The 24,150-nt window shown below is 41.7% G+C and overlaps 1 protein-coding gene across 2 annotated transcripts in view; it reads left to right on the top strand.

Annotated features, from left to right (window-relative positions):
- The window catches only part of KCNIP4 (potassium voltage-gated channel interacting protein 4), a 477,594-nt gene that overhangs the window by 114,264 nt on the left and 339,180 nt on the right, over positions 1-24,150 (top strand). Inside the window, exon 1 of one of the 2 annotated variants that reach the window (XM_075260073.1) lies at positions 11,114-11,307. The exons of the other annotated variant lie outside the window; for it this stretch is intronic. Within the exon in view, the coding sequence (XP_075116174.1) occupies positions 11,208-11,307 (100 nt within the window). The 5' untranslated portion in view covers positions 11,114-11,207. Of the gene's footprint in view, positions 1-11,113; positions 11,308-24,150 lie in introns of those variants that run through there. 2 annotated transcript variants of the gene reach the window in all.

Here is a 24,150-nt window from a genome sequence, read left to right as displayed (position 1 = left end):
AGTAGGTATAAATAGAAGCTGCATAGTCCATGGTCTCATGGTCACATACGGTGATGGTCAGCATGCTAGATGAATATTTAATAGCTTACAATTTGAAAAGGAAAAATCTAGGAAAACACTGTGAAGTTTGATGAAGCTGAGAAATACCATGTAAACTAAAAAAGTTATAGGAACCTACAGTGTATGCTTTTATAGAATAGGTCCAGTGGCATAACGATCGTAGAAGCAGGGGATGCAACCATGACTGGGCCCGGAGAGGTAGGGGGCCCTCAGGCCAGCTGGAAATGGCCAGGGACCCAGACTATCATGATAGTGCCTAGTTTCCTAACCACTATACCTATTGTTAGTGGAAAAGGCCCTGGCCTCACTGCGATAGGGCCCCAGCAGCCACGTGGGGCGTGCCAGCATAATGACGTCATTGCGCCCCACGTGATTTCTGAGATCCAATCACAGGCCCCAGCAGTGACATCTGGGGCACATAACCTCAGTAGACAGAAGAGGACCAAGGAGGATGGGAAAGGCAGCTGGAAGGACCAAAGATGCCCCGGAGAGGGGAGGTAAGGTGAGCATAAGTATTTGTTATTTTTAATCACTTCTCCTGGGCCTCTAGTTATTATACTCTAAGGTTTGACGAGACCCCAGAGTATAATAATAGAACCAAATCTAGGAGGGGGGCTCTTGGAATCATATAATACTGTGCGAGGACCTCAGCTGAGCATATAATACTGTGTGGGGGCCACTGTGAGCATATAATACTGTGTGGGGGCCACTGTGGATCATATAATACTGTGTGGGTGACACTGCATAGCATAGAATACTGTGTGGGGGCCACTGTGGATCATATAATACTGTGTGGGGGCCACTGTGAGCATATAATACTGTGTGGGGGCCACTGTGAGCACATAATACTGTGTGGGGGCCACTGTGGATCATATAATACTGTGTGGAGGCCACTGCATAGCATATAATACTGTGTGTGGACCACTGCAGACCATATATTATTGTGTGGGGCCACTCTGGAGCATATAATACTATGTGGGGGCCACTCTGGAGCACATAATACTGTGTGAGGGCCACTGTGGAGCTTAGTATACTGTCCTAGTATTATTTACATGCTGGGTGCTGCGCTGTTCACTCACTGTATTCTTGGTAATTGCAGTTGTGGGTACTACAGCTGGATCCCTTTCAAGCATCTGCGATATTGACCCGTAACCGTCACTAACAAGAATTTGCTCCAGAAAAGCTTGCACCAGGGCCCGGAAGATGTTTGGATAGGCCATTAAAAAATCCTGATTCACTCTTTAAGCCCCACATAACAAGGCACAAAAAAAAAAAAAAAAAAACTGCACATTTTTGCATCACGGGATCTTGGCCTTAAAGACATTTTACAAATGGCACAACTTCTTGGCTATTATGGACATATGGAAGTTATAGACATCCTCCACCATTGGAAAAGAACTAACAAGAAGCTGCTCTTGCTCTGGTAGACTTGGGCCATTCATTTTATTATATGAATCTATTAATTTGAATGGCTCCATGTAATACTGCATTTCCCCTTTAGAGCCGGTCCCCACAGAGCTGGTCCCTACTAAATCAAAGGGTAAATATAAAATGGAACCTTTATTGAAATAAATACTTAAAATATCCAAAGTGTAATAACTTGAAGGGCGTGCAAAAGTCTTATCAAGTCACAGGATAATAGTGATGGGGGTGATAGATCATTCCTCCTCCTAACATTGCATTCCCATGGTATCCCCATATATAGTGGCAGCTACTCCAGGAGAGGAACCAAGGGTAGAACTGGAATAAATGGTAACAGGTTACTGATTGCAAGCACCTCTCATGGGTGGATAAGTCCGGACTAATAAGCAATCACCAGGGATCCCAACTCCCATAATCTCAACCATTTCTAGAACATGGGGGAAGGGGAGGACATAGCACAACAGAGCCCACAAGTACACAAAATCTGGGGAGAATCAGTGGCAAAAAGTACTCCCAAAAAATATAAAGCCTCTCCCTCATCTAAGGTAATATTATCACCCTGGGTCAGGTCATATGGCGAGGAGGATGGTAACCCACTAACCCACTACCCAATATAAGTGACTGGGAAAATGGTCTGGCTAAATCCCAGTAAGTGAACACTAAAGCTGATAATCAAAACCTCAACGCGTTTCTCTGAGAACATTAGCACAGTTCCTCAGCAGTATAATGTCAATATCAGATGAAAGAGACAATGCCAAGATAAATGCAGTTAAAACTTCAGTTCCCGGAACCCTGACGGTGGGCTTGGTACTTAATAGTCCCCTTCATCTGATACATTATACTGCCGGTTTCAGTATGGAATTGGTGAAATCTGGGAAGACCTAATTCTAGTTCATGGGGTCTGCATGTAACTGCTTCTTAAGCAGACGGGGTTTCCGTCTTTCAGGTCCCCGTGAGGGCCTGAAGGACGGAAACCCTAAAGTTAGTGTGAACCTAATGTTAATCTAGAATTTAAAAAAATCATCTCTTTGTGTTCATTCACTTACAGACTAGACGTTTCATTTATTTGTTGACCACAGTCCTTTGCTTTCTTACAGTCATGTGATCACAGCAGCATCAGTGATGAAGCATTGTCTCTCTCAAGTGAGAAAAGTGCAGGTGTGTGAACAGTGACTGGGACCGGGTTGCAGTTCTACTCTATCTGTGACATTATAACAACTAAAAGTTGGTGAACTTGGAAGTAAGAGAGTTCTGTAGCACAATAAACTGAACATTGAAGGGAAGGGAATCCCATTGCATATGAGGACCTAAAACCACTGTGAATTTGCTTTAGCAATATATAATGTGTAACCTGGGCCTATGACTGCGGCGTCTTAGTCTGCTCTTTTGCATTCTAATCAATTTTAATGTTTACTTCTTAAAAAAACTGCTACTACTGTCACCTCATTTGGCACATATTACAGCAAACCTTGCTCTCTCAATGGCCGTGTTCCCATCCTGAGTAATAAGAGTATTAGTCTTACCGACAGAAGGCAAGCTATAACTTATTTAGTCCCTGCAGGTGGCCTGCTGGAGATCTAATCTGACTCTGTAGGGAGCCGGCACATTGTCTGGACTAAGCGGTCACTGACATTCTGTGCTTTATTGCTTTAATTTTCAGTTTCCATAAGAAATGTAGGCAATAATTAATTTGGCAATGTGACCTCTCAGCCATAAAGGGGTTAAATGCTAATTAAGTAATGTAATTCAACGAAGAACATAATTCTCAGATTTGGAAGGTACAGAGGCCCGAGGTAGTACACTCTGTTCTAAATATTGTAGACTATGGAGGTTCTTCTAGGATCTCTCATCATCCTTGTCTGTTCAGCCAGTGACAAATTACCAAGACTACAAGACTATAGTCACAAAAGTACTTTTCAGCATCTCTAGAATGTGAGTCTTACACATAAATGTCAGGAGTTTTAAGGTTCAGCTGTCATCAAAATACTGTATTTTACTTTTTGCACAATTTTGTCCAATTTGTCTGGTTTTCAAAATGATGTCTTAAATATACATTGGTTAAGATATCTCCCAGGGATCTCACCTGGTTGTCTGTGATGCCTCCTTTCAATACCCTTTGAAGATGAGGATATGTCTGGTCAGACCAAGAACAGCAAACATATGATGCGTGGCATGTGCTTGAAGTCTCTGCTTAGAGAGACTTCAAATTTCTTCAAATTCTTTTATCATATTGTACTATTAGACTTACTATCCCAGATTTACTATTATGATTATGATTAGACACTGGTGTAAACATGGCGCATCTTTGGCACAATCTGGCACATCTTGATGCAGCTAACTTGAGCTAAAATTAATTTTTTTTTTTAAACTGTAATTTTTATTGAATTTTCCAATAAAAGAGAGAATAACAATAAAATAAATACAAGAATTGCTGCCAAAACAGGGAAAGGTAGGCAAACCAACAGGAAATCAAGAATATCGTAACTACAAAATTACAAAATATGAGATAAGAGAAGGGGAGGACACGAACAAAGACAAGAAATATGGAGGAGAGGAAAGGGGGAGGGGGAAGGAAGAGAACAGAGACCATGAGTAGAATAATACATGTCCCAGGGGGTCCAGATAGCTCGGAACTAGACATGAGCGAGTAGTATTCAATCAAGTAGGTATTCGATAGAATACTACGGTATTCGAAATACTCGTACTTGTTTGAATACTACTCGCTATTCGCAGTAAACATTCGATTCAGAACCAGCGTTGATTGGCTGAATGCTATGCACTGTATAGCATTCGGCAAATCAACGCTGGTTCTGCAGCAGGCTCGTCTTTGCTAGTCGGGAGAGCTGGCAGCTTGCGGTTATGCGGGAGCTGACTTTTTCTCATAGGAATGCATTGACCAGCGTTGATTGGTCGAATGCTATACAGTGTACAGCATTCGGCCAATCAACGCTAGTTCTGGCAGAGGCTCATCTGTGATGAGGCGGAGTCTAAGATCGTACCATAATGAAGACTGCTGTAGCAGAGATATAACCACTCCCACCATTTGGACCTGAGTCGCATGTGGATTAACATGGAAGTATAGACGACAAGACTCCCTGAAAGTTTCAAATTTTTCATGGTCCCCTCAGAAACGATCCGGGAGTAGCATCTTGACCCTATAAGGTGCCGAAAGAGCTGGGGATGATGCAGCAGCCTCAGTAAGTGTCTGAACCTGTCTAGCTAGCTCAGCTACCAGGCCTGCCAATTCCTCCAACTTTGCTGCAAGGCCGTGAATAGGATCCATGCTATCCGGAGGGAAGCAATGGCAGTAGGTGCTATTATGTTATGGAATTGCTAGGACAGCAATTCCCCAGTAGCTGCTGGAAACCCTTGGGCGGGGCACAAGAGACAGTGAGCCCTAAGCTGAAGCCCCCCACTATCCCTTCCTATTGCCAGGCCCTATCCTACGTAATAGACGGCAACTCGAAACGATCCCTTCAACAACAAAGGGAGGTCAGCTAGCCAGGGTTCGGTAACAGTCGAGCAATGCAGTGCCAAATCGAAGTCCAAAAGAATAGTCAGTAGGGAAAGCCAGAGGTCAAGGATTAGAATACAAGTAATAATAGCGACAGAATAAAGCAAGTACGCACAAGGCAATAGCAAGCACCAGTGTGAATGTGAGCCAAGACTAAATAGGGAGGAAGATCCCGCCCAGAACCTGATAGGAAGGCAGGCTGTCAATCACAGGGCAAGGCAAAAATTAACCACTAATGGACAGAGGAAACAATGGCAGAAGACGGGTGTGGTGCAAATTCAATTACAGAACTAGAGCCGTGTTAACACAGTTCAACTAAAAACTCTAAGCAAATTATCAAACTGCATACGCCTCCTGCGCTGCAGCATGCGAGCAGAGGGTGGCGCAGAGACCCGAACAGGCAGAGATGTTACAATCTGTGGATCTGGGGGCCCCGTTCCTCCAAGCAAAAAATATTTGACTTGCTAGATTTGTGCGGTGGCTTAAATATGCCACTACATTAAATCTGGCCCATTGTCTACTGAGATTATAATGTGGGATTTCTTCCTTGTTAACAAAAATTATCCTCCATAAATATTCATTGAAGGAATTCTATAATTTGAAAATCACATTTTTAAGTAATGGATATTCTACTCATACCTTTCTTCCTCTTGTGCTCCCCACTGTTTCTGTGAAAAAATGTTTCCTTTCCTATGCAAATTATGCTCAGGGAGCACAGGGGGCGTTCTTGCTGTGCTCCGAGCACATCAGCGTCATCACCACTCACCACCCCTTATTGCATGTTCACTCCTCTCTGCATCCTCTCCACAGTGTAGCATCCAATGCTGTTCTGTTCGGGATTGAAATCCCACGCATGTGCAGCAGGCTTTGCCACGTTGGGTTCAGGCAGGGCCGACTGCACATGCTCCATCGGCCATTTTGTGGTGTCTCTTGATAGCTCAGTATTCCATAGAACTACACAAGAGACCACCGCAAAATGACCAATGGCGCATATGCAGTTGGCTCTGCCCCGTCGGGTTCAGGCAGAGCTGACTGTGCATATTTGGGATTTCAATCCCCAACAGAAAAGCATTGGATGCTACGCAGAGGTGAAGATTGGCGGCGGTGGTGAGCGGCGATGATGCTGGTATGCTCAGAGCTTATTGTGTGCTCGATGCTTAAGGAAGGTCATCAATTGAAGAGAGGTAGGAGTCCAACAACTAGGACCTCCTATGATTGAGACTGCAAAAGTCCTCTCAGCTTCAGGTTTATACACACTGCCTTTTGTTGCCAAGCTGAACATATCACCTCCATAATGTGGGTGCTTACAGGGCTGTTTTATGACACATTTTTTTAAATTTAGGTCATTTTTTGGCACATTTTTTAGAGCATTGAACTATTTTTTTTCAGTTTCCCATTGATTTTAATTACATTTTTAGTGTTGATTTTGCCTCAAGATAAGGCAGAATATTTTTTTTTTAGCAAGCTTGAAAAACAGATTAAAAAAAAAACAAGCTGAGCCCCGTCAAATTCAATAGTAGACAGATTTCAGGCATCGGGCTTCAATATTTGCTAATTTTTTTTCTTAAAAAAAAAAAAAGTGTACATACCCTTATATTAAAAAAAAGAACAAAAAAACAAAACAAACTTAAAGCGAAAAATGGTGAAATTACTACACAGTATGGCACCGTCTGGTGTTAAAATTGTACAACAATGTGTATGTCCACCTAGTGAACTGAGTGCTAGTGGACGCACATGCTCAGTTCACTCTTTCTCTGATAGTGATGCTCTATTCACTGCAGAACAGCTAATAGAAAGTAGCATGGCAACATAGCTAAGAAGACTTCTACTTCTCATTGCATAGTATTTATACAGCTGAACCCAGCTGGACATTGAACTCAGCAATAAATCAACTGTTAATACGCTGGCTTTGGTAAATACAGATATAGCAGAGTTACCCCAAACTTCTGCAGTTGGCCAATATTTGTTTAGTTTCAGGCTGGGTGGTTCAGTCCCAAGATTTATTCTGGGTCAAACAAGTTTGGAAAAAGTCACACCTTAAATTGGCTTAAAACATAGTGTGGAACATCCTTAGGACTCGTCCGAACCTATCTATAAAACATAGTGTAAAACATTGTCAGGACTCCTAGGAACCTATCTATAAAACATAGTGTAGAACACTGTCAGGGCTCCTAGGAACCTATCTATAAAGCATAGTGTAGAACACTGTCAGGGCTCCTAGGAGATCTATCTATAAAACATAGTGTAGAACACTGTCAGGGCTCCTAGGAACCCATCTATAAAACATAGTGTAGAACACTGTCAGGGCTCCTAGGAACCCATCTATAAAACATAGTGTAGAACACTGTCAGGGCTCCTAGGAACCTATCTATAAAACATAGTGTAAAACACTGTCAGGACTCCTAGGAACCCATCTATAAAACATAGTGTACAACACCAGTGGCGTAACTACCACCATAGCAGCAGAGGCAGCTGCCACAGGGCCCGGGACATTAGGGGGCCCGGTGACAGCTGCCCCTGCTACCCCCGCTCTTATCACAGACAAACTGTTGTAACTGCAATAAGAGCGGGGGAAAGCTTGAAGGACCTTGTGTGACGTCAGCCATCACATGACTAGGTGAGTGTGTCTTTATAGCCCGTGCAGTCCTGGAAGAGAAGAAGAGAAGGAGAGATGTGCTGCTAGGTAATGAAGGGGAGGGATTAATGTGACATGCAGGATGGAGAGTGTCTGTCTGTGTGTGAGTGTGTATGTATGTATGGTGTGGAGGAGGGGAGAGGACAGTGTCCTGATATCTGTGTATTAGGAGGAGAGGTCTGTGTGCTGATATCTGTGTATTAGGAGGTGGGGACAGTGTCCTGATGGCTGTGTATTAGGAGGAGGAGACAGTGTCCTGATGGCTGTGTATTAGAGGAGAGGTCTGTGTCCTGATGGCTGTGTATTAGGAGGAGAGGTCTGTGTATTGATGGCTGTGTATTAGGAGGAGGAGACAGTGTCCTGATGGCTGTGTATTAGAGGAGAGGTCTGTGTCCTGATGGCTGTGTATTAGGAGGAGAGGTCTGTGTCCTGATGGCTGTGTATTAGGAGGAGGAGACAGTGTCCTGATGGCTGTGTATTAGGAGGAAGGGAGAGGACAGTGCCCTGATATCTGTGTATTAGGAGGAGGGGACAGTGTCCTGATATCTGTGTATTAGGAGGAGGGGATAGTGTCCTGATATCTGTGTATTAGGAGGAGGGGGAGGTCAGTGTCAGTAGATGGATCAGTACTCTACACATTGTTTGTATTCAGACTTGCCTACAATTGCTGTTACTAATGACTGTCTAATAGTCAGGGGGCGCTCTGTGTATTGTATTGTATTGTATTGTATTGTATTGAACTGAAGGGGAGGGGGGATGTGAGATGCAGGATGGAGAGTGTGTTTCTGTGTGTGAGTGTGTATGTATGTGTGGTGTGGAGCAATTGAGGAGCAACAGTAACATAGGGGCAGAGATGGAGGGGAGGACATGAAAATGGGGGTAGAGATAAGGGGTGCATGAAAATGGGAGCAGATGGAGGGAGGACATGAAACTGGGGGCAGATGAAGGGAGGGCATGAAATGTCATGTGACAGCCGTACGTTATTAAAGATGGCCAACACCACTAAAGACTGCAGTGGAGCCGGAGACAGGTAAGTAACTTTTTTTTATGTCTGCATCTCCCCTCGGTCTCCGATTATTATACTCCGGGGTCTGAAAAACCCCAGAGTATAATAATTGTTTATGGGTGTTCATTATGGGGCATAATCCCGTGTGCAGGGGCCACAGTGGAGTATAATACTGTGTGCAGGGGCCACAATGGGGTGTAATACTGTGTGCAGGGGCCACTATGGGACATAATAGATCGTGTAGGAATGCGGCGCGGGGGGTCGGTCGGTCAAGGTCTTCGGTGTCGGTCAGGAAGGGGGGGGCCATGTCATAAGTTCGCCACAGGGCCCCGCCATTCCTAGTTACGCCACTGTACAACACTGTCATGGCTGCTTGTAACCCATCTACAAAACATAGTGTGGAACACTGTCAGGGCTCCTAGGAACCTATCTATAAAACATAGTGTAGAACACTGTCAGGGCTCCTTGGAACCCATCTATAAAACATAGTGTATAACACTATCAGTGCTCCTTGGAACCTATCTATAAAACATAGTGTAGAACACTGTCAGGGCTCCTTGGAACCCATCTATAAAACATAGTGTATAACACTATCAGGGCTCCTTGGAACCCATCTATAAAACATAGTGTATAACAGTGTCAGGGCTCCTAGAAACCTGTCTATAAAACATAGTGTAGAACACTGTCAGGGCTCCTAGGAACCTATCTATAAAGCATAGTGTATAACACTGTCAGGGCTACTAGGAGCCTATCTATAAAACATAGTGTATAACACTGTCAGGACTCCTAGGAACCTATCTATAAAGCATAGTGTATAACACTGTCAGGGCTACTAGGAGCCTATCTATAAAACATAGTGTAAAACACTGTCAGGACTCCTAGGAACCTATCTATAAATGATAGTGTATAACACTGCCAGGGCTCCTAGGAACTTATCTATAAACATAGTGTATAACACTGTCAGGGCTCCTGGGAACCTATCTATAAAACATAGTGTAGAACACTATCAGGACTCCTAGGAACCTATCTATAAAACATAGTGTAGAACACTGTCAGGGCTCCTAGGAACCTATCTATAAAACATAGTATATAACACTGTCAGGGTTCCTAGGAACCTATCTATAAAACATAGTGTATGACACTGTCAGGGCTCCTAGGAACCTATCTATAAAAGACAGTGTAGAACACTGTAAGGGCACATTCATTCTCACCTCCCATTCCCTCTTTTTGGCCTCCTTGTGGAGTCAGGTGCTCTCTTGCTGTCTCCTCAGTGATGCTGAGTATCATGACCTCATGTTGTTTAGGATGCTCATGTGACCACTAGTGGCCCAATCACAGGCCTCAGCAGTTACCCGGAGACAATTTGGAATATTTGGGTCAAGTCCAGTTCGTGACAAAGTGGTTCGCCCATCTCTACTAAAATGTATAAGATAAAATGTTTCTCCTATAAGTTTACATTGGTATTAGTTGTTTACTGTGATAAAATTTCATGCTGCAGTAGTTTAACCAATTGCAAAAGTTCGGTTTAGCTCTGCTATCCTTGTACGTGTATTTCTCATAAAATAAGAAATATGGAACTTTTCTTATAACTGTGTTTCGTCTTCCTCTGTTATTCCTCCTAAAAAGTTAAAATCAATAAATTAACAGCTGGGTGTTACTGATTATACAGTGATAGTTCCTAAAATGGAAACCCCCAGCTTATTCATAAATTTCCAGTAGGAGCAATGGAGGAACAATAGAGCACAACATTCTAAGAAGATTGCTATATTATGGGGAATACAATTACTGAACTCAATACATATTAGGAGCCTGAACAGTCCATAGTTTGGTTTCTGGGTGCTAGGTAGACCCCCAAAAGACTCCCGGACAGTAACGTAGTACACTACACTTGTCATATTCTGTCTTCTTCCTTTCATGCCTACCTGGCGGAGCTCACAGTATAGTTTTGACACCTGGCGTCCAGACAGGGCATCAAGGTGAAGGATGGCGGTCACAAGGGGCTACTTCTAAGAAGGGTCTCTCAATGTCATTGTTAGTCAGTGCACTTAACCATTACGACTACAAGCGGAGCTTTACCTAAGTATCAAACCAAGATTTCCTTTTAGATGTTAGACGTGGTTACCAAGGGAACTGCCAATCCGCAACACCTCCAACCATAACACAAGCGAACGAAGAAAAGGGGGAAAAAAAATCCCAGGTGTTTTGCTGTCAGTATGTACGCGTCACTTTTTAGCGAGGACGTTTGCTTGTGTGACCTCCTGGGTCCTTGGGTGATCGTCACTTTCTTTAATGCATGGCTGTCTTTCTGTGTAAGCGTGATAACAAGCATGCGGGTAAATCCTGACAGGCCTGAGTTTATCCGTCTGCCACTTCTGGCCTCTGCGAGCATAGACAGGAGGCAGTGTAAGCACACACAGACACACACACAGTCACACACTCTCTCTCTCTCCCTCGCTCCCGTCAACTGACTGCCAGTAGTCTTCCTAATGTAGTTTAATGGCTTGACAAAGAAAGCCAGTGAGCAGAGCTGTGAACTAGCTGGCTGTGGTCAGACCATGACCTAGCTCGCCATGAACTTGGAAGGTCTTGAAATGATAGCTGTACTTATCGTCATTGTTCTCTTTGTGAAATTATTGGAACAGTTTGGGCTTATTGAAGCAGGTATAGAAGGTAAGGGAGCGATTTCCTCCGTAACTTTCTCACTACGTTGTGCTGTCGTGCTGCTCGTCTTATATGACTCGACAAAGTTTGCTGTAGTTTGTTGTGTTGTTTTTTTTTATATATATTTTTTTTCTTTTTATGGTTATGTAGTGGAGTCTAGTTAGACGTGCTGAGTTTGTCATAGGGTACAACTCATACAACTGGAGAATATCAGAGTATATACCTTATGTTAGCCATGTAGCCTTTAAGTGTTCAATAGCTAATTCAGCTCTGCTTCATCCGTATTGATATATACAGATTATTATTTATTATTTTACGGATGATGGGATGATGGATCAAGTGACGGACAATAATCATTACTTTCATGTAGATGCATTCTTATTCATATATGTACTAAACTGTAAATGTAGTGCCTATTGTAGTAATATTATATATATATATATATATATATATATATATATATATTAATATAGAAAATATATACACAAATATTTAAACTAAAGACATCAAAAGCATAGAAGAAAGTCTAGTCAAAGTGATCAGCAACTGTTTACTTAACACATTAAATGTCAAGTTAAACTTATCTATCTATCTATCTATCTATCTATCTATCTATCTATCTGTCTGTCTGTCTGTCTGTCTGTCTGTCTGTCTGTCTATCTATGCATCCATCCATCCATCATCTATCTATCTATCTATCTATCTATCTATCTATCTATCTATTATCTATCTATCTATCTATCTATCTATCTATCTATCTATCATCTATCTATCCATCTATTGATAGATATAGATATATAAACAGAAAAAGAAATATAAAGCTATAGAATGTATTTATATTTATATTGTTATATTGTACAAGTATGTACATCAGCCAAAGACAACATACCTGCCTATAAATAAAGTCTCTTTTCTAATAAAACACGCTGATGAGTTGCTTCCTATCTGTTCCTGATCTCTCAATGGAACTTTACTTTGTTCCCACAGTTGTAGCAGAGCAGAGTTTGTCGTGTGCTTTATCACAGCATTAGCTAGGGCAGCACGTAGGTTTATTGACTTTCTATGAGTTGCCCAGCACATTCAGCTCTGCTACATCTACTTGATTAAGATTCGCCGCTTCTGTCCTATCACTAGGTTTTGATGTTCCACTTCTGTATCATCTGGAGATGTATTTTCATAAATGCCAGGGGCAGCAGTGACAGTGTAATCTCAGTGTAAGATAAAAGCTGTTTTCCCCCTTCATTAGTTGGCGGAGTTCACTGTGTGATCACGTAACGTTTTATCAGTCGTGTTGCTTCATTACTGCTGCTCTTTGAACAATACCTGTGGAAGTTGTTTCATGGGCGCCGCTCATCTCCCTGCACTGTATTAAGGTGGACGTCTGTGCCTACAATGCTTTCATTGCACTGATAATTGCTTAGAAAATATTCAGACTTTACATTTATTTTTATCTGTTTTACTTCTTGCATTAAATTCTCTGATTTTGTAACAAACAGCAATTCCTGTGGACGCATATATATATATATATATATATATATATATATATATACAACTTCAAGCATAACTCAGTGATAAATGGGTTAAATATTTGTTGTGGTATGTATACTGTATGATTTATAGAGGACCTTTCACCACCTCCGCCTACTCCAACTCCTTTAATAGGCATTGCGGCACTTATTATGGCAAAGTTGAAATATTTTCTTTTGTCTCTACCGTAATAACTTCTGTTAGTTTCAGCAGATTTATGTTCTCTAATGTCAAGTGGGCGGTCCTAGACTGGAACAGAAAAATAGGTACCGCCCACCTGACAGCAGACAGTGTAATTCTGCTGAAACTAACTCGCAGAAGAGAAAAAATTCCAACTCAACAAGTATTAGTGGAGCAGCCCCTATGGAACGATGCAAAGATTGGAATTGGTAGAGGTGGTGAAACTTCCTTTTTAACCGCTTCCGGACTCCCCGTTGACTTTTTAATGTCCCCGTGGTCCTCTCTTAACATTACAAGGATGTATATACATGTCCTTTCAGTGTTAAGAATCTGCACAATTTGTACAGCGGGATGACTGTTACTACAAGCGGACCTCCTACAAGGAAGACAGGGATGGTCTATTACTGTCCCTGCCTTCCTGATCAATGTGTATACAGGTCCATGTCCCAGGTCCATGTCACAGGTTCTAAACCCAGAAACACAACAATAATTATCACCTACATAAAATTACCATGACATAGGAGGGAAACACTATTTAATTTTTTTTTTATCAGTATTTTGAGAATAACCCAAGGGGAAAAAAAGGGTTATAGCACAAAAAGCTGGTCTTGAACCAGGGAAAATTGCCTGGGCCAGAAGTGGTTAAAGAGGACCTGTTGTCTCTCCACGCACCTAGTTAAGTAAATATTTGTATTCTTCATGAAATAGCGATACTGGAGAAAGTTTTCTTAGAACTTTTCATTGTGCTACTCCAAGAGACTTATGAAAAAATTGACATTTGAGTGTTACCAGTTTGAGAATGCATCCCTACATAGACTGGCGCTGTCCAATCAGTCCTAGTTATAATAGACTGTGAAAGGATCTGGTAACATCCATACACAGTCTATTATATAGAAACGGTAACATCCAGTTGTCAATATACTCATAAATATACAGAATAACAATGGAACAGTACAATATAGAGTTATAAAATTATATTTCATTGGTACTGCAATTATTTGTTAAGGGTATGTTCACATTGAGTTTTTTGCAGGCAGATTTGGATGCGGAATCTGGCTCAAAATCCACCTGCAAAACTCCTCCCTTTCATACCAAAGGGAGCCACTCGCAGATTTTTTTCCCCTAGCGATTTTATTCAGCTAGCGGGAAAAAAAATGTGACATGACCTATCTTCACATGGATTCCTTGGCTGAGTCAGCCGTGGCACCCGCAGCTCAAGACTCACTCCTGATTAGGCCCATTCATCTAGGCCTAATCAGGAGCGAGATGCCGCAACTGCATTGCCAACCTGTTGCGGCTAACCGAACGAAAAAGCCGGTGGCGGAAAGTAATCCTCTTCACTTTCCGCCATATGAACTTACCCTAAAACAGACAAGTTAGGAGACATGACAGGTGTTCTTTAAAGAGGACCTTTCATCACTAGGGGCACAAGAAGGTTTTATATACTGCTAGAAAGCCGACAGTGCACTGAATTCAGTGCACTGTTGGCTTTCATGATCTGTGCCCCAGGTGAAGAGCTATCGGTGCCGTTACCGTAGCTCTTCACCGTCAGAAGGGCATTCCTGACAGTAAGGAACACCCTTCCTCACAGTGGCTATAACGCTGTACTGTGAGAGCGGGGAGTAACGCCCCCTCCCTCTCCTCACAGTACTTGTCCATAGACGAGTACTGGGGGGGGGCGTTCCTCCCCAGATCGTGAAAGCCAACAGTGTGCTGGGTGACCATAATATAACCTCAGGTGTTTGGAGTTGTGTGCAGGCTGACCCAATGGACGGAATTGCCTGCAAATTTGTATGTGTGCTAATCAAGGCATGGGGAAACGGGCGGCATGAAAAAAAACAAAAAAACAACACCTGAGGTTATATTATGGCCACCCTGTATATAAAACCGCATGTGCCCCAAGTGATGAAAGATCCTGTTTATTCACTTTATTACTTCTAGAGCAGGGGTGCTCACACTTTTTCAGCGTGTGAGCTACTTTATTAGCTGACTAAGGCAAAAGATCTACTAGGGCGGGGCCGGGGCGGGCTTGTGGGTGGAGCCGGGACAGGCTGGTGGGCGGAGTGGGTGTGTCTGTGGGCGGGGCTGGGAATGTGGGCGGGGCCGGCCGGATCGTGAGAGCAGGAGACTGCGGCGTTCTGTGTCCGCCCAGGGATCCCCGGTGTCTGTTTGTTCACAGCGCAGGCTGAGAGTTATCTCTGGACACTGGCAGGTTGGGGCTGCGGAAGTGTCCGGAGATGACTCTCAGCCTGCGCTGTGAACAAGCACACACCGGGGATCCTTGCATCCCGCAATCGACCCATACGTCCATTGCGATCTACCAGTAGATCGTGATCGACGTATTGGGCACCCCTGTTCTAGAGCATAGGGATGTCAAAGAGAGGGTTCCCCATTTCATTACTGAGTAGCAGGGCTATTACTGATAATGGAGAACTATTACAGATAAGGGGGACTATAACTAATATGTGGGAACTATTATAGATAAGGGAGACTGTAACTGATACAGGGCAGTGGGGACTATTATTTATAAGGAGGCGCTATAATAACTGATGAAGGTACTAAAATCTATTAGGTGGTACGTATGTGCTTATTTAATTGTTTGTGGGCATTTGAAGGTGGTTATTACTGTTTTGGAGACAGAAAGGAGGTGTTATTAAAAGGCTTCCACTTAAATTCTGCATTTGCCTTCATATTTCACTGAATAAGATGGAGTTGTTGGTATATCAGCACTGGGACCCCGCTTTTAATTTTGTCTAAAACCCGCTCTGTCCATTTGGAAAATCCCACTGAATGACCTAGAAAGAAGAGCGGCTAACAAAGAGTTGCTTTTGCTCTGGTAGACCTGGCCAGTCCATCTATAACCTTGTTAGTAATTTAAATGGTCATCGTGTAATACCACATTTCCCCTGTAGTGGCTGCTAGAGAGGAGATGCATTACCAGTGACAGCTTCTGCTGACAACAGCTGATTATTGTGGATTCTGAAGCCAGAGCAGTGACATCCAACCGATCACTGGACAGGTATCAACTGCAAAAATAATCGCCAAAATAAGATACGTCGTCCTTTCAACCTGTTCATTAGTGTACCTGATCAAACATAGTGATAACCACTGCTACTTGGCTTTAACCCCGATACCGACTTCCTGATGTCTCTCAGCATTGATACAGTATGTGGCCGCTAAGCCATTCACTGATGGGGATCACGTCTGTGGTCAATGATTTGGCATAGCTCCCACTTTTCTTGTGTGAACAGGGTTCTGAGAGTACAGACGGGACAGACCCAGGGTATCAGAACAGAAGCAGAGGATGATCTGTCAGGTGGCTAGGACTTTTTTTTATCTTATTTTACCAGCCAGACAACCCCTTTAATAGCTTGTAAAGGTGAAAATAATGTTAGATAAATAGTATAAAACTCAATATAAGACGAGTAATAAAAGTATCTGTTCAATCGTTTATGCAGATCAAATTTAATTTTTTGAAAGCCTCACAACCATTCAGAAGTCATCTCAGGATGAGCAGAACGGAAGGAACTAGGTGCCGAATGCGAAGACTTTGAGAGGTGCTAATGCATAAGCTGGGTGTAATTTAATAAAGAAAATGGAAGCATGCTTAATGAAGGCCTAAAGATGCAGTGGACATCCACAGCTGCTGCCCTACGAGATTAGATCAGGACTGCACTGGCAGCCATTCCTCACATTACAGATAAACTGGATGCTCTGAGTGTCATCCTGGCTGCCCGACTCAGCTTATCTTAAAGAGGACCTGCCATCTTTCCTGACATGTCTGTTTTAGTAAGTACTTGCGTTCGTCATGAAAAAAAAAAATATTCAGGAACATCTTTTTTGTATGTTCTTATATTCCTTTACTATTTCTCCTGAATATTAGTAATAAATTAAAGGGGTTGTCCAGGGTGTCTTTTTACATGTACGACCTCCAGGAACTGTAGCTAGAGGTTTCAAGTTGGAGGAAGTAAGTACTAAAATATCTCTGGAATCCATTTAAAGGAGTTATCCATCTTCCTTAGGATAGGCCGTCAATATTAGATCTATGGGGGTTAGACACCTGCGACCCCTAAAGATCACTGATCCTCTGGCCGTACTAATCACTCGCTGTACAGAGTGTAGCAGTGAGTGCAGGTATCTCATCGCTGTCCCATAGACTTCACAATGCCTCAGTACTGGTGATCTGTAGGGGTCCCACATGTCGGACCCCAAAGATCTAATATTGACCAAATAGACTATCAATTGTAGAAAGCAGATAACCCCTTTAACAGTTGGGAGTTAACATTTCCATTTTTACAGAGGTGTGTCCCTGTATAGTTTGATACCGGCATCACTGGTTGGACAATGTGAGACTGAGCAGGGTCACACCCCCAACTGGACACGCCTAGCTGTCAATTTATTCATAATTTGCTAGGAGGAATAACAGAGGAATGGCATAATGCAAAACTCAGAAACAAAATGATCCAGGATTTACTAAAACAGTACATGTCACGAGAGGTTAAAGCTCCTCTATAAAGTGTATGGCCAGGAAAACCTGTTGATATATGAATGCAAGAAGTACGAGCCAAAAATGTCACTTTTAGGCTGAGGCTCCATGGTGATTTTAATCACAAATATATAGTGAAAAAAATAATCATTAAAGTTTTCCAGGCAGAAAATCTTTTTTTTATTTTTTATTTTTAGAAAGGTGTGTTAGTGCTAGTGATGGGTTAATAAGTACACCCATATACCTTTATCAGTGTTTGGAGTGATTTCTGAGTGTCTCTGGTTGCTTCTGGCATTTTCTGCCTTTGTTTATCGGGTGTTAACTTCCTGCTGTGCAGCTTCCTTTGTGGCTCCTACACTAGTTCCCTCTCACTCAGCTCCCCTCCTCTCTCACTCCGTTACAGAACCCTCTGCCTCACTAAGTCTAGCCCCTTCCGCTCTCACTGACTAGCGATCCTGCCTATTACTAGCCCCTCCCACTCCCTGTCTCTCACAACCCCGCCCATTAAAGGCCCTCCCACCCACCCCATCTCCCTGGCTAATCTATTCCACCCACTGCTAGAAGACAGGAAGGAGCCATTCCCGTACACAGGAAGGTTTGGTAAGTATTGATGGGGATAGGGGAGGGAGAAGAGTGATGGTGACGTTCCATTTTGGAAGCGGTGAAACGGAACGTCACCGGATTATCAGAAAGTGTCCCTGGGGTGGTCACATGACCGCTCCAGGGATATGAGTAATTACAGATTTTTTTTTTCCGTTAAACTAAATTAGAAATTAGGTGGGGGGAGGGTGTGTAGTTTAGGGGTTAATTATGAGTTTATCCTAGATAACCCCTTTAACCCTCACTTGATTGAAACCGTAATGTTTCCATGTGAAGAGTATTTGTAACCTTCAAGACACATATTACCCTCATGTCTTCCCCAAGGTGGTCACCAGCAAGTCATGGTAATGCCTCATCTGTACCACAACTTGCTGGTAACCAGCAGTGAAGCATATTTTGAGATATTGAAAAAACTTATGACAAAACCTTGGTTAAAAATATCTGGGTCAGCCATCTTATATACTCCTTAACATTGAAATTGGAAAAGATAGAAGGAATAGTCTAGGAATTATGAAAATACTGGATTGATGTACATATTAAAGGCAAGCAAATTATAAAAAAATAAAAATATTCAAAACATCTCAATGTATTTAGTATCAATATCAAGGATATAATACTGGCACTTGGCATGCTATTGATGAGGATATTAAAGAGTTGTCTAAGGAATGTTATGAATGTACTTGGGCACGCAAATCATCAAGATTGGCTACTGGCAGATTGCTTTACAACTGCCGAGAAATGGGTTCCCATATGTGCTTGATGGGTGACAAGTCTGGAGACTCTACAGAGCATGGGGAAATGTTTAGACCACACAGGTGATAACTTCAATGCCAAGAAACAAGAGGTATCGTGCATTCATCTCACGCCACTTCATCTGATTATTGATGTTTCATGTGGTTAAAAAAACTTTACTTTTACCCTGGCTTTTATGCCCCTCCCACATGCCACAGATTGGAGCTAGGTGCTTGACAATGTATTCATTTGCAGGTGCTAGTGACACCAGCTACTTCCTCGATTCGCATAACCTTATGGTTTGTCTTTCTTGGTGTTGTAATTTCCATTTTGAAGTGTAGATATCTGCTCTCCGATAAAAGAGGATGTCCATGCAGCAACAAAATGTATGCTTTCATGAATTTTTTAAGTTGACCACTGTGAAGAAGTCTGAATGACAGCTCAGTTCCTGTGACCTTGTGCTACAGTGCCATAGGTGCTTTTTGTACTACAATGCAGTGCACAGTATAATACCATTTATAGGATCTCTCCCCTTTAAGCAAACCGTAATCTGATCAAAAAGCCTCCATGTGAATCCAAAAGTAGAACAGGGATCCATTTATGTCTAAGGCTGATGTACTGTACAGTATTACTGCTCTGTACTTGTGATGTATGGAGCTGTAACACAGCCATGTGCATGAGTCCCAAGAGGCATCATCTAACTGAATACTCTCGAGAGAACATATCATAGACTAACATTGACTTTAATTCATAAAAGTGACTGATTCTCTTTAATGATATGTAGCTTCGAAGCCAAAAAATATAGGGAAAAAGTACTTTTATTCCCAATATCTTCTGAATTTTCATACACTTTTACTCCTTCCTTTCTTCATTAAGACGATGAGGATTACTTAGAATAGGATAATTAGAACTGAGTAATATTAAGAAGAAATCCATTTGCTCACATCTACATCTGTTAGAAAACTGAGGAATCATCCAGTAGGATAAATGTAGAAACGTAGCAGCCGCTGTACCATCTCCAATGAATAATAGTCAGTGAGTTCACCTTGGATTTCTTGCTCATACCTCCGCTGACAGCAGATAACGATCATTTTAATGATTTAGCTTTCGCACATTCCACAAGAAGGAAAGCATTTGCTTTTCCCATCTATAATGAATTGGATATTGCTGTACAGTAAAACTATTTTTGATATTCATGAGACGCAACAGGTGAAAGGATACAAAATCTCCAGCTGCTCCTTTCCCCTGCTCCCTACTGAGTTATCCATGATGAGAGTTGGTCTTATTTTGGAGGTTACCCATTCTATTGTGTACCAGTAGCTATACCAATAAAACCCTATTATTAATATCATACAGCAGTGTCTTGCATCTGAAAACCTATTTGGCCTTGTTAACTTAAAGTATATAATTTTTGGAAGTCCATAATGATCCCATCTCATTACAAACTGGTTCACCCATCTCCAGTTATTATTCCTCCCCACCCTCAAAATACTAGCCTGCAGCCATCCTAGATCATAGCTTTCTTTTCAGATAGTCAGGCTCTGCTGGTACCTGGCTCTTCCCAGTACCCCTGGTAATGGTGGGTACCAAGGTAATAGTAAGGGCAGTTAATGTTAACCTTATAATGGAACACTGTCAATCAAACAGCGTTAACTACTAATTATTATTTAGATAATAAAAAAAATATAAAAACATGCACATAGAACATGTTTGACCCTCTCTAGTACAGGAAGGCGGAAAGTAGATCTGATAAATGGAAAAGAAGAATTTTTCTCGAAAGGCATATTAGAAAGTTTTTTAAATTTGTACTATTGATTTAGACAAAGTTTGTTGAAGCGTCAGTGACCTATTATGATAAAAATGTAGTCTAATATACAGGCAAAATTTTAAATATTGCTGCACAATAAAACTAACTTCAATATTCATTAGATGCAACAGGTGTAAGGACACATAGGGGCAGACTTGAGAAATCTGCACATTTTTGTTGCCCAAAGGTATAACTTAGGTTATACTTGTTAAACGTGGCACACAGCTTGTTTTTTGTAAAAATAGAGTTTTTTGGCGCAAATTACTCCAAAATTCTGTTGCACTTTGTTTAATGAATCTCATAGTCTCCAGCCGCTCAGTCTCATTACTACCTACTGAGGTATTTATAATCAAACTTGGCTTTACGTTCAATGCTACTTGTATGGTGTTTTGCTTTTGTTGGTGCCAAACAGATTGAAATATAGTTTTGGGGAAAAGATTCTGTATAACCTATCATTTTTTATTATAAATGACAGGTTATCCTGGAACTGGAACAAAACTATCAGTCATCCGTCTCAGATTTGACTGCATTTTTAATGTGACAGGTTCTTTTGCAGTGTTTAGGAGTGATGGAGACGCCGATGCCAGTGAGTCCCTTCATAAGAGAAAGCCATATGTTTGCATCTTTACTTTACCTCTCAAGGAAAGGCTTGCCAAACAACCATTAAGGGTTACACATTTCCCAATTGAGTGGGTATACTATCAGCATATACATGTATATGACACCTGGTTTGGACTTTGGTATTTCTCTGCTGTCGTTTTGGACCTTCCTGTATTCTCCTGTTTTCGACTCCAGCTTGTGCATTAGTTGCTGTGACTGCCTTAGTTTTTCTGGTTTAGTCCATAGCCTGCAGGTGCCCCTGTTATCTGACATATTGTTCTGGAGATACAGATATTGTTCTGGAGATACAACCTGGTTTCTGTACCACCAGGTCGATGTTGCCTTGTGGAGGAGTCTGGTGAATACCTCGGAGTATCTTTAGACTTGGCGAAATGGTGCAGTGTTGGATTATGGGTGACTTGTTTTACTTGCTGTCGTTTAGTCCTGCCTGTTACCGGCTACATACTAGGAAATTGCTTGAATAGCAATTCCATCATCTTGAGAAATTCTTAGGCAGCAATTCTATAACAGTCAGTCGATAAAGAGTTCTAAAGCACTTTAAGAAATACATACAGTAAATCCTAGCATTCCTCCAGTAGGTAACACTCAATCCTTTATTCCATATGTTCTAGAATATAGTTCTGCAGGCGCCCTATTCAGGATGTGAGGCAATAACCATGAAACTGCAAAATAGCTATTGTCTGAGATCTTGAAAAGAGTATCTGCAATCTTATGATTCTGCAGAACAGATTTTGCAATTGGTTATGTTTACTATGTCCTACTTTTGCTCTATTGGACCAAGACCTTAGTTATCTATGACTGCACTAAATATCAAGTCTCTTTTTACCACTATTTATCCCCCTACAAGACAGTTACCAGCACATTCTGATATCATTGTTACAGAAGGAAAGTTTGTGTCACACTGGTTTGATATTCTGTGATTTAATATTCTGGAATCACTGTGCATGAACAGAGGGGGCACTGAGCGACATGCATGAAAATGTATAAGAGAGTGCCTGTTAGATATCCAAAAATATCTTACTCTGTAACTACCCATATTCCCCTTAAAATAACTCTTATGAACATCTATTTATTATAGTTCTGTCTTGTACTATAACTCTGTTATTCCTCCTGGAAATGGATAAATACACTGATCACTGAGTGTCATTATTTTACCTGTCAAATTAGTGTTGAACATCTCAGTCTGTGTAGGCATACATCACATTAAAGGGGTTTTCTGTGCTGTAAATATTGATGACCTATCCTAAGGACAACTCAGAAATATCTGATATTTGGGCATCTGACCCTGGCACCCCATTGTTCAGATGTTTTCAGTAGTTAATGCTGATAATGGGTATTTGCAGTATCTGTCTACTTGGCTCAGTTCACATTGGTCGAGGGGGCTGAGCTGCAGTACTGGCGACCTGCCACTATACAGGGAATGGAGCTTTCTAAGTCCGGTCCAGTGTTGTGTATACTTTGGGCTTTACTTTGGGCTGATATTTATAGCCAATCCTAAGGAGACATCAGGCTCTCAGGGTGACAGACACAGACTCACATCTCCTATCTTGCGCCTTAAAATCTATGAATTACAACTATGTCTTCTACTCCTCACACGCTACATTTCTCCACACTGTGTATCCATTCCATCTGTGTATCTGTATAATTATTTTTGTAATTTTTTCCTTTATCTCTCTCAGATGCTCTGATGTTCACCTTTGCAATATCTTTATGATGGCTCCCACCCATTTAAAATAATAAATGGAGTAACTTTCCAAATCAATATATTTCAAAACAATATATGTACACCATATGTGTACACAGCTCCTGTGCAGACCTAGGTATCTCCAGTATCTCCATGGTTACAGACTACAAACAAAACCCTGTGTAGTCTCATCCTTAAAGGAGTTTTCCTGGGGAAATAGATAAATAAGTAAACCTATCTATCTATCTATCTATCTATCTATCTATCTATCTATCTATCTATCCTACTAATATTATAAGTGTGAAAGTTTGTGTGTTTGGATGTTTGTGAGTTTGGATGTTTGTTCCTCAATCACGCTAAAACGCCTGGACGGATTTGCGTGCAATTTTCCACAAACATAGTTTTCCCTTAGGATTGAGTCATAGGCTACTTTTGGTGCCACTAAACAACATGGCTTCCTAGCAGGAGACTCACAAAAGCAGGACTCCTAGCCCCAGCTATAGACTCACACACACTGCCTGGCATTTCCTGCCTCAACCTGCCTGCACACTCCTTACTGTAACCTCAGGAGTAGCCCTCACTCTACTCACTCACATTTTACATATAGCTTTCCACTATACATACACAATACAACACATCACATTGTCTGGATCACGACATACACAATACAACACATCACATTGTCTGTATTACTACATACACAATATAACACATCACATTGTCTGTATCACTACATACACAATATAACACATCACATTGTCTGTATCACTACATACACAATACAACAGATCACATTGTCTGTATCACGACATACACAATACAACACATCACATTGTCTGTATCACGACATACACAATACAACACATCACATTGTCTGTATCATGACATACACAATACATCACATTGTCTGTATCACGACATACACAATACAACACATCACATTGTCTGTATCACGACATACACAATACAACACATCACATTGTCTGTATCACGACATACACAATACAACACATCACATTGTCTGTATCACAACATACACAATACAACACATCACATTGTCTGTATCACTACATACACAATATAACACATCACATCACATTTGCTAGCCCACCAAACTTTTTAAAGCACTTTTACAGTTTCACACGTCTGTGTCCGCCCAATTCTCAAATCACCGCAGACGAAGTCGCGGGTAAAAGCGAGTCTATCTATATTTAA

Source organism: Leptodactylus fuscus, chromosome 1, assembly GCF_031893055.1.
Source record: "Leptodactylus fuscus isolate aLepFus1 chromosome 1, aLepFus1.hap2, whole genome shotgun sequence".
In the NCBI taxonomy this organism is placed as follows: domain Eukaryota; kingdom Metazoa; phylum Chordata; class Amphibia; order Anura; family Leptodactylidae; genus Leptodactylus; species Leptodactylus fuscus.
This window is presented reverse-complemented; position numbering and strand designations above follow the sequence as displayed.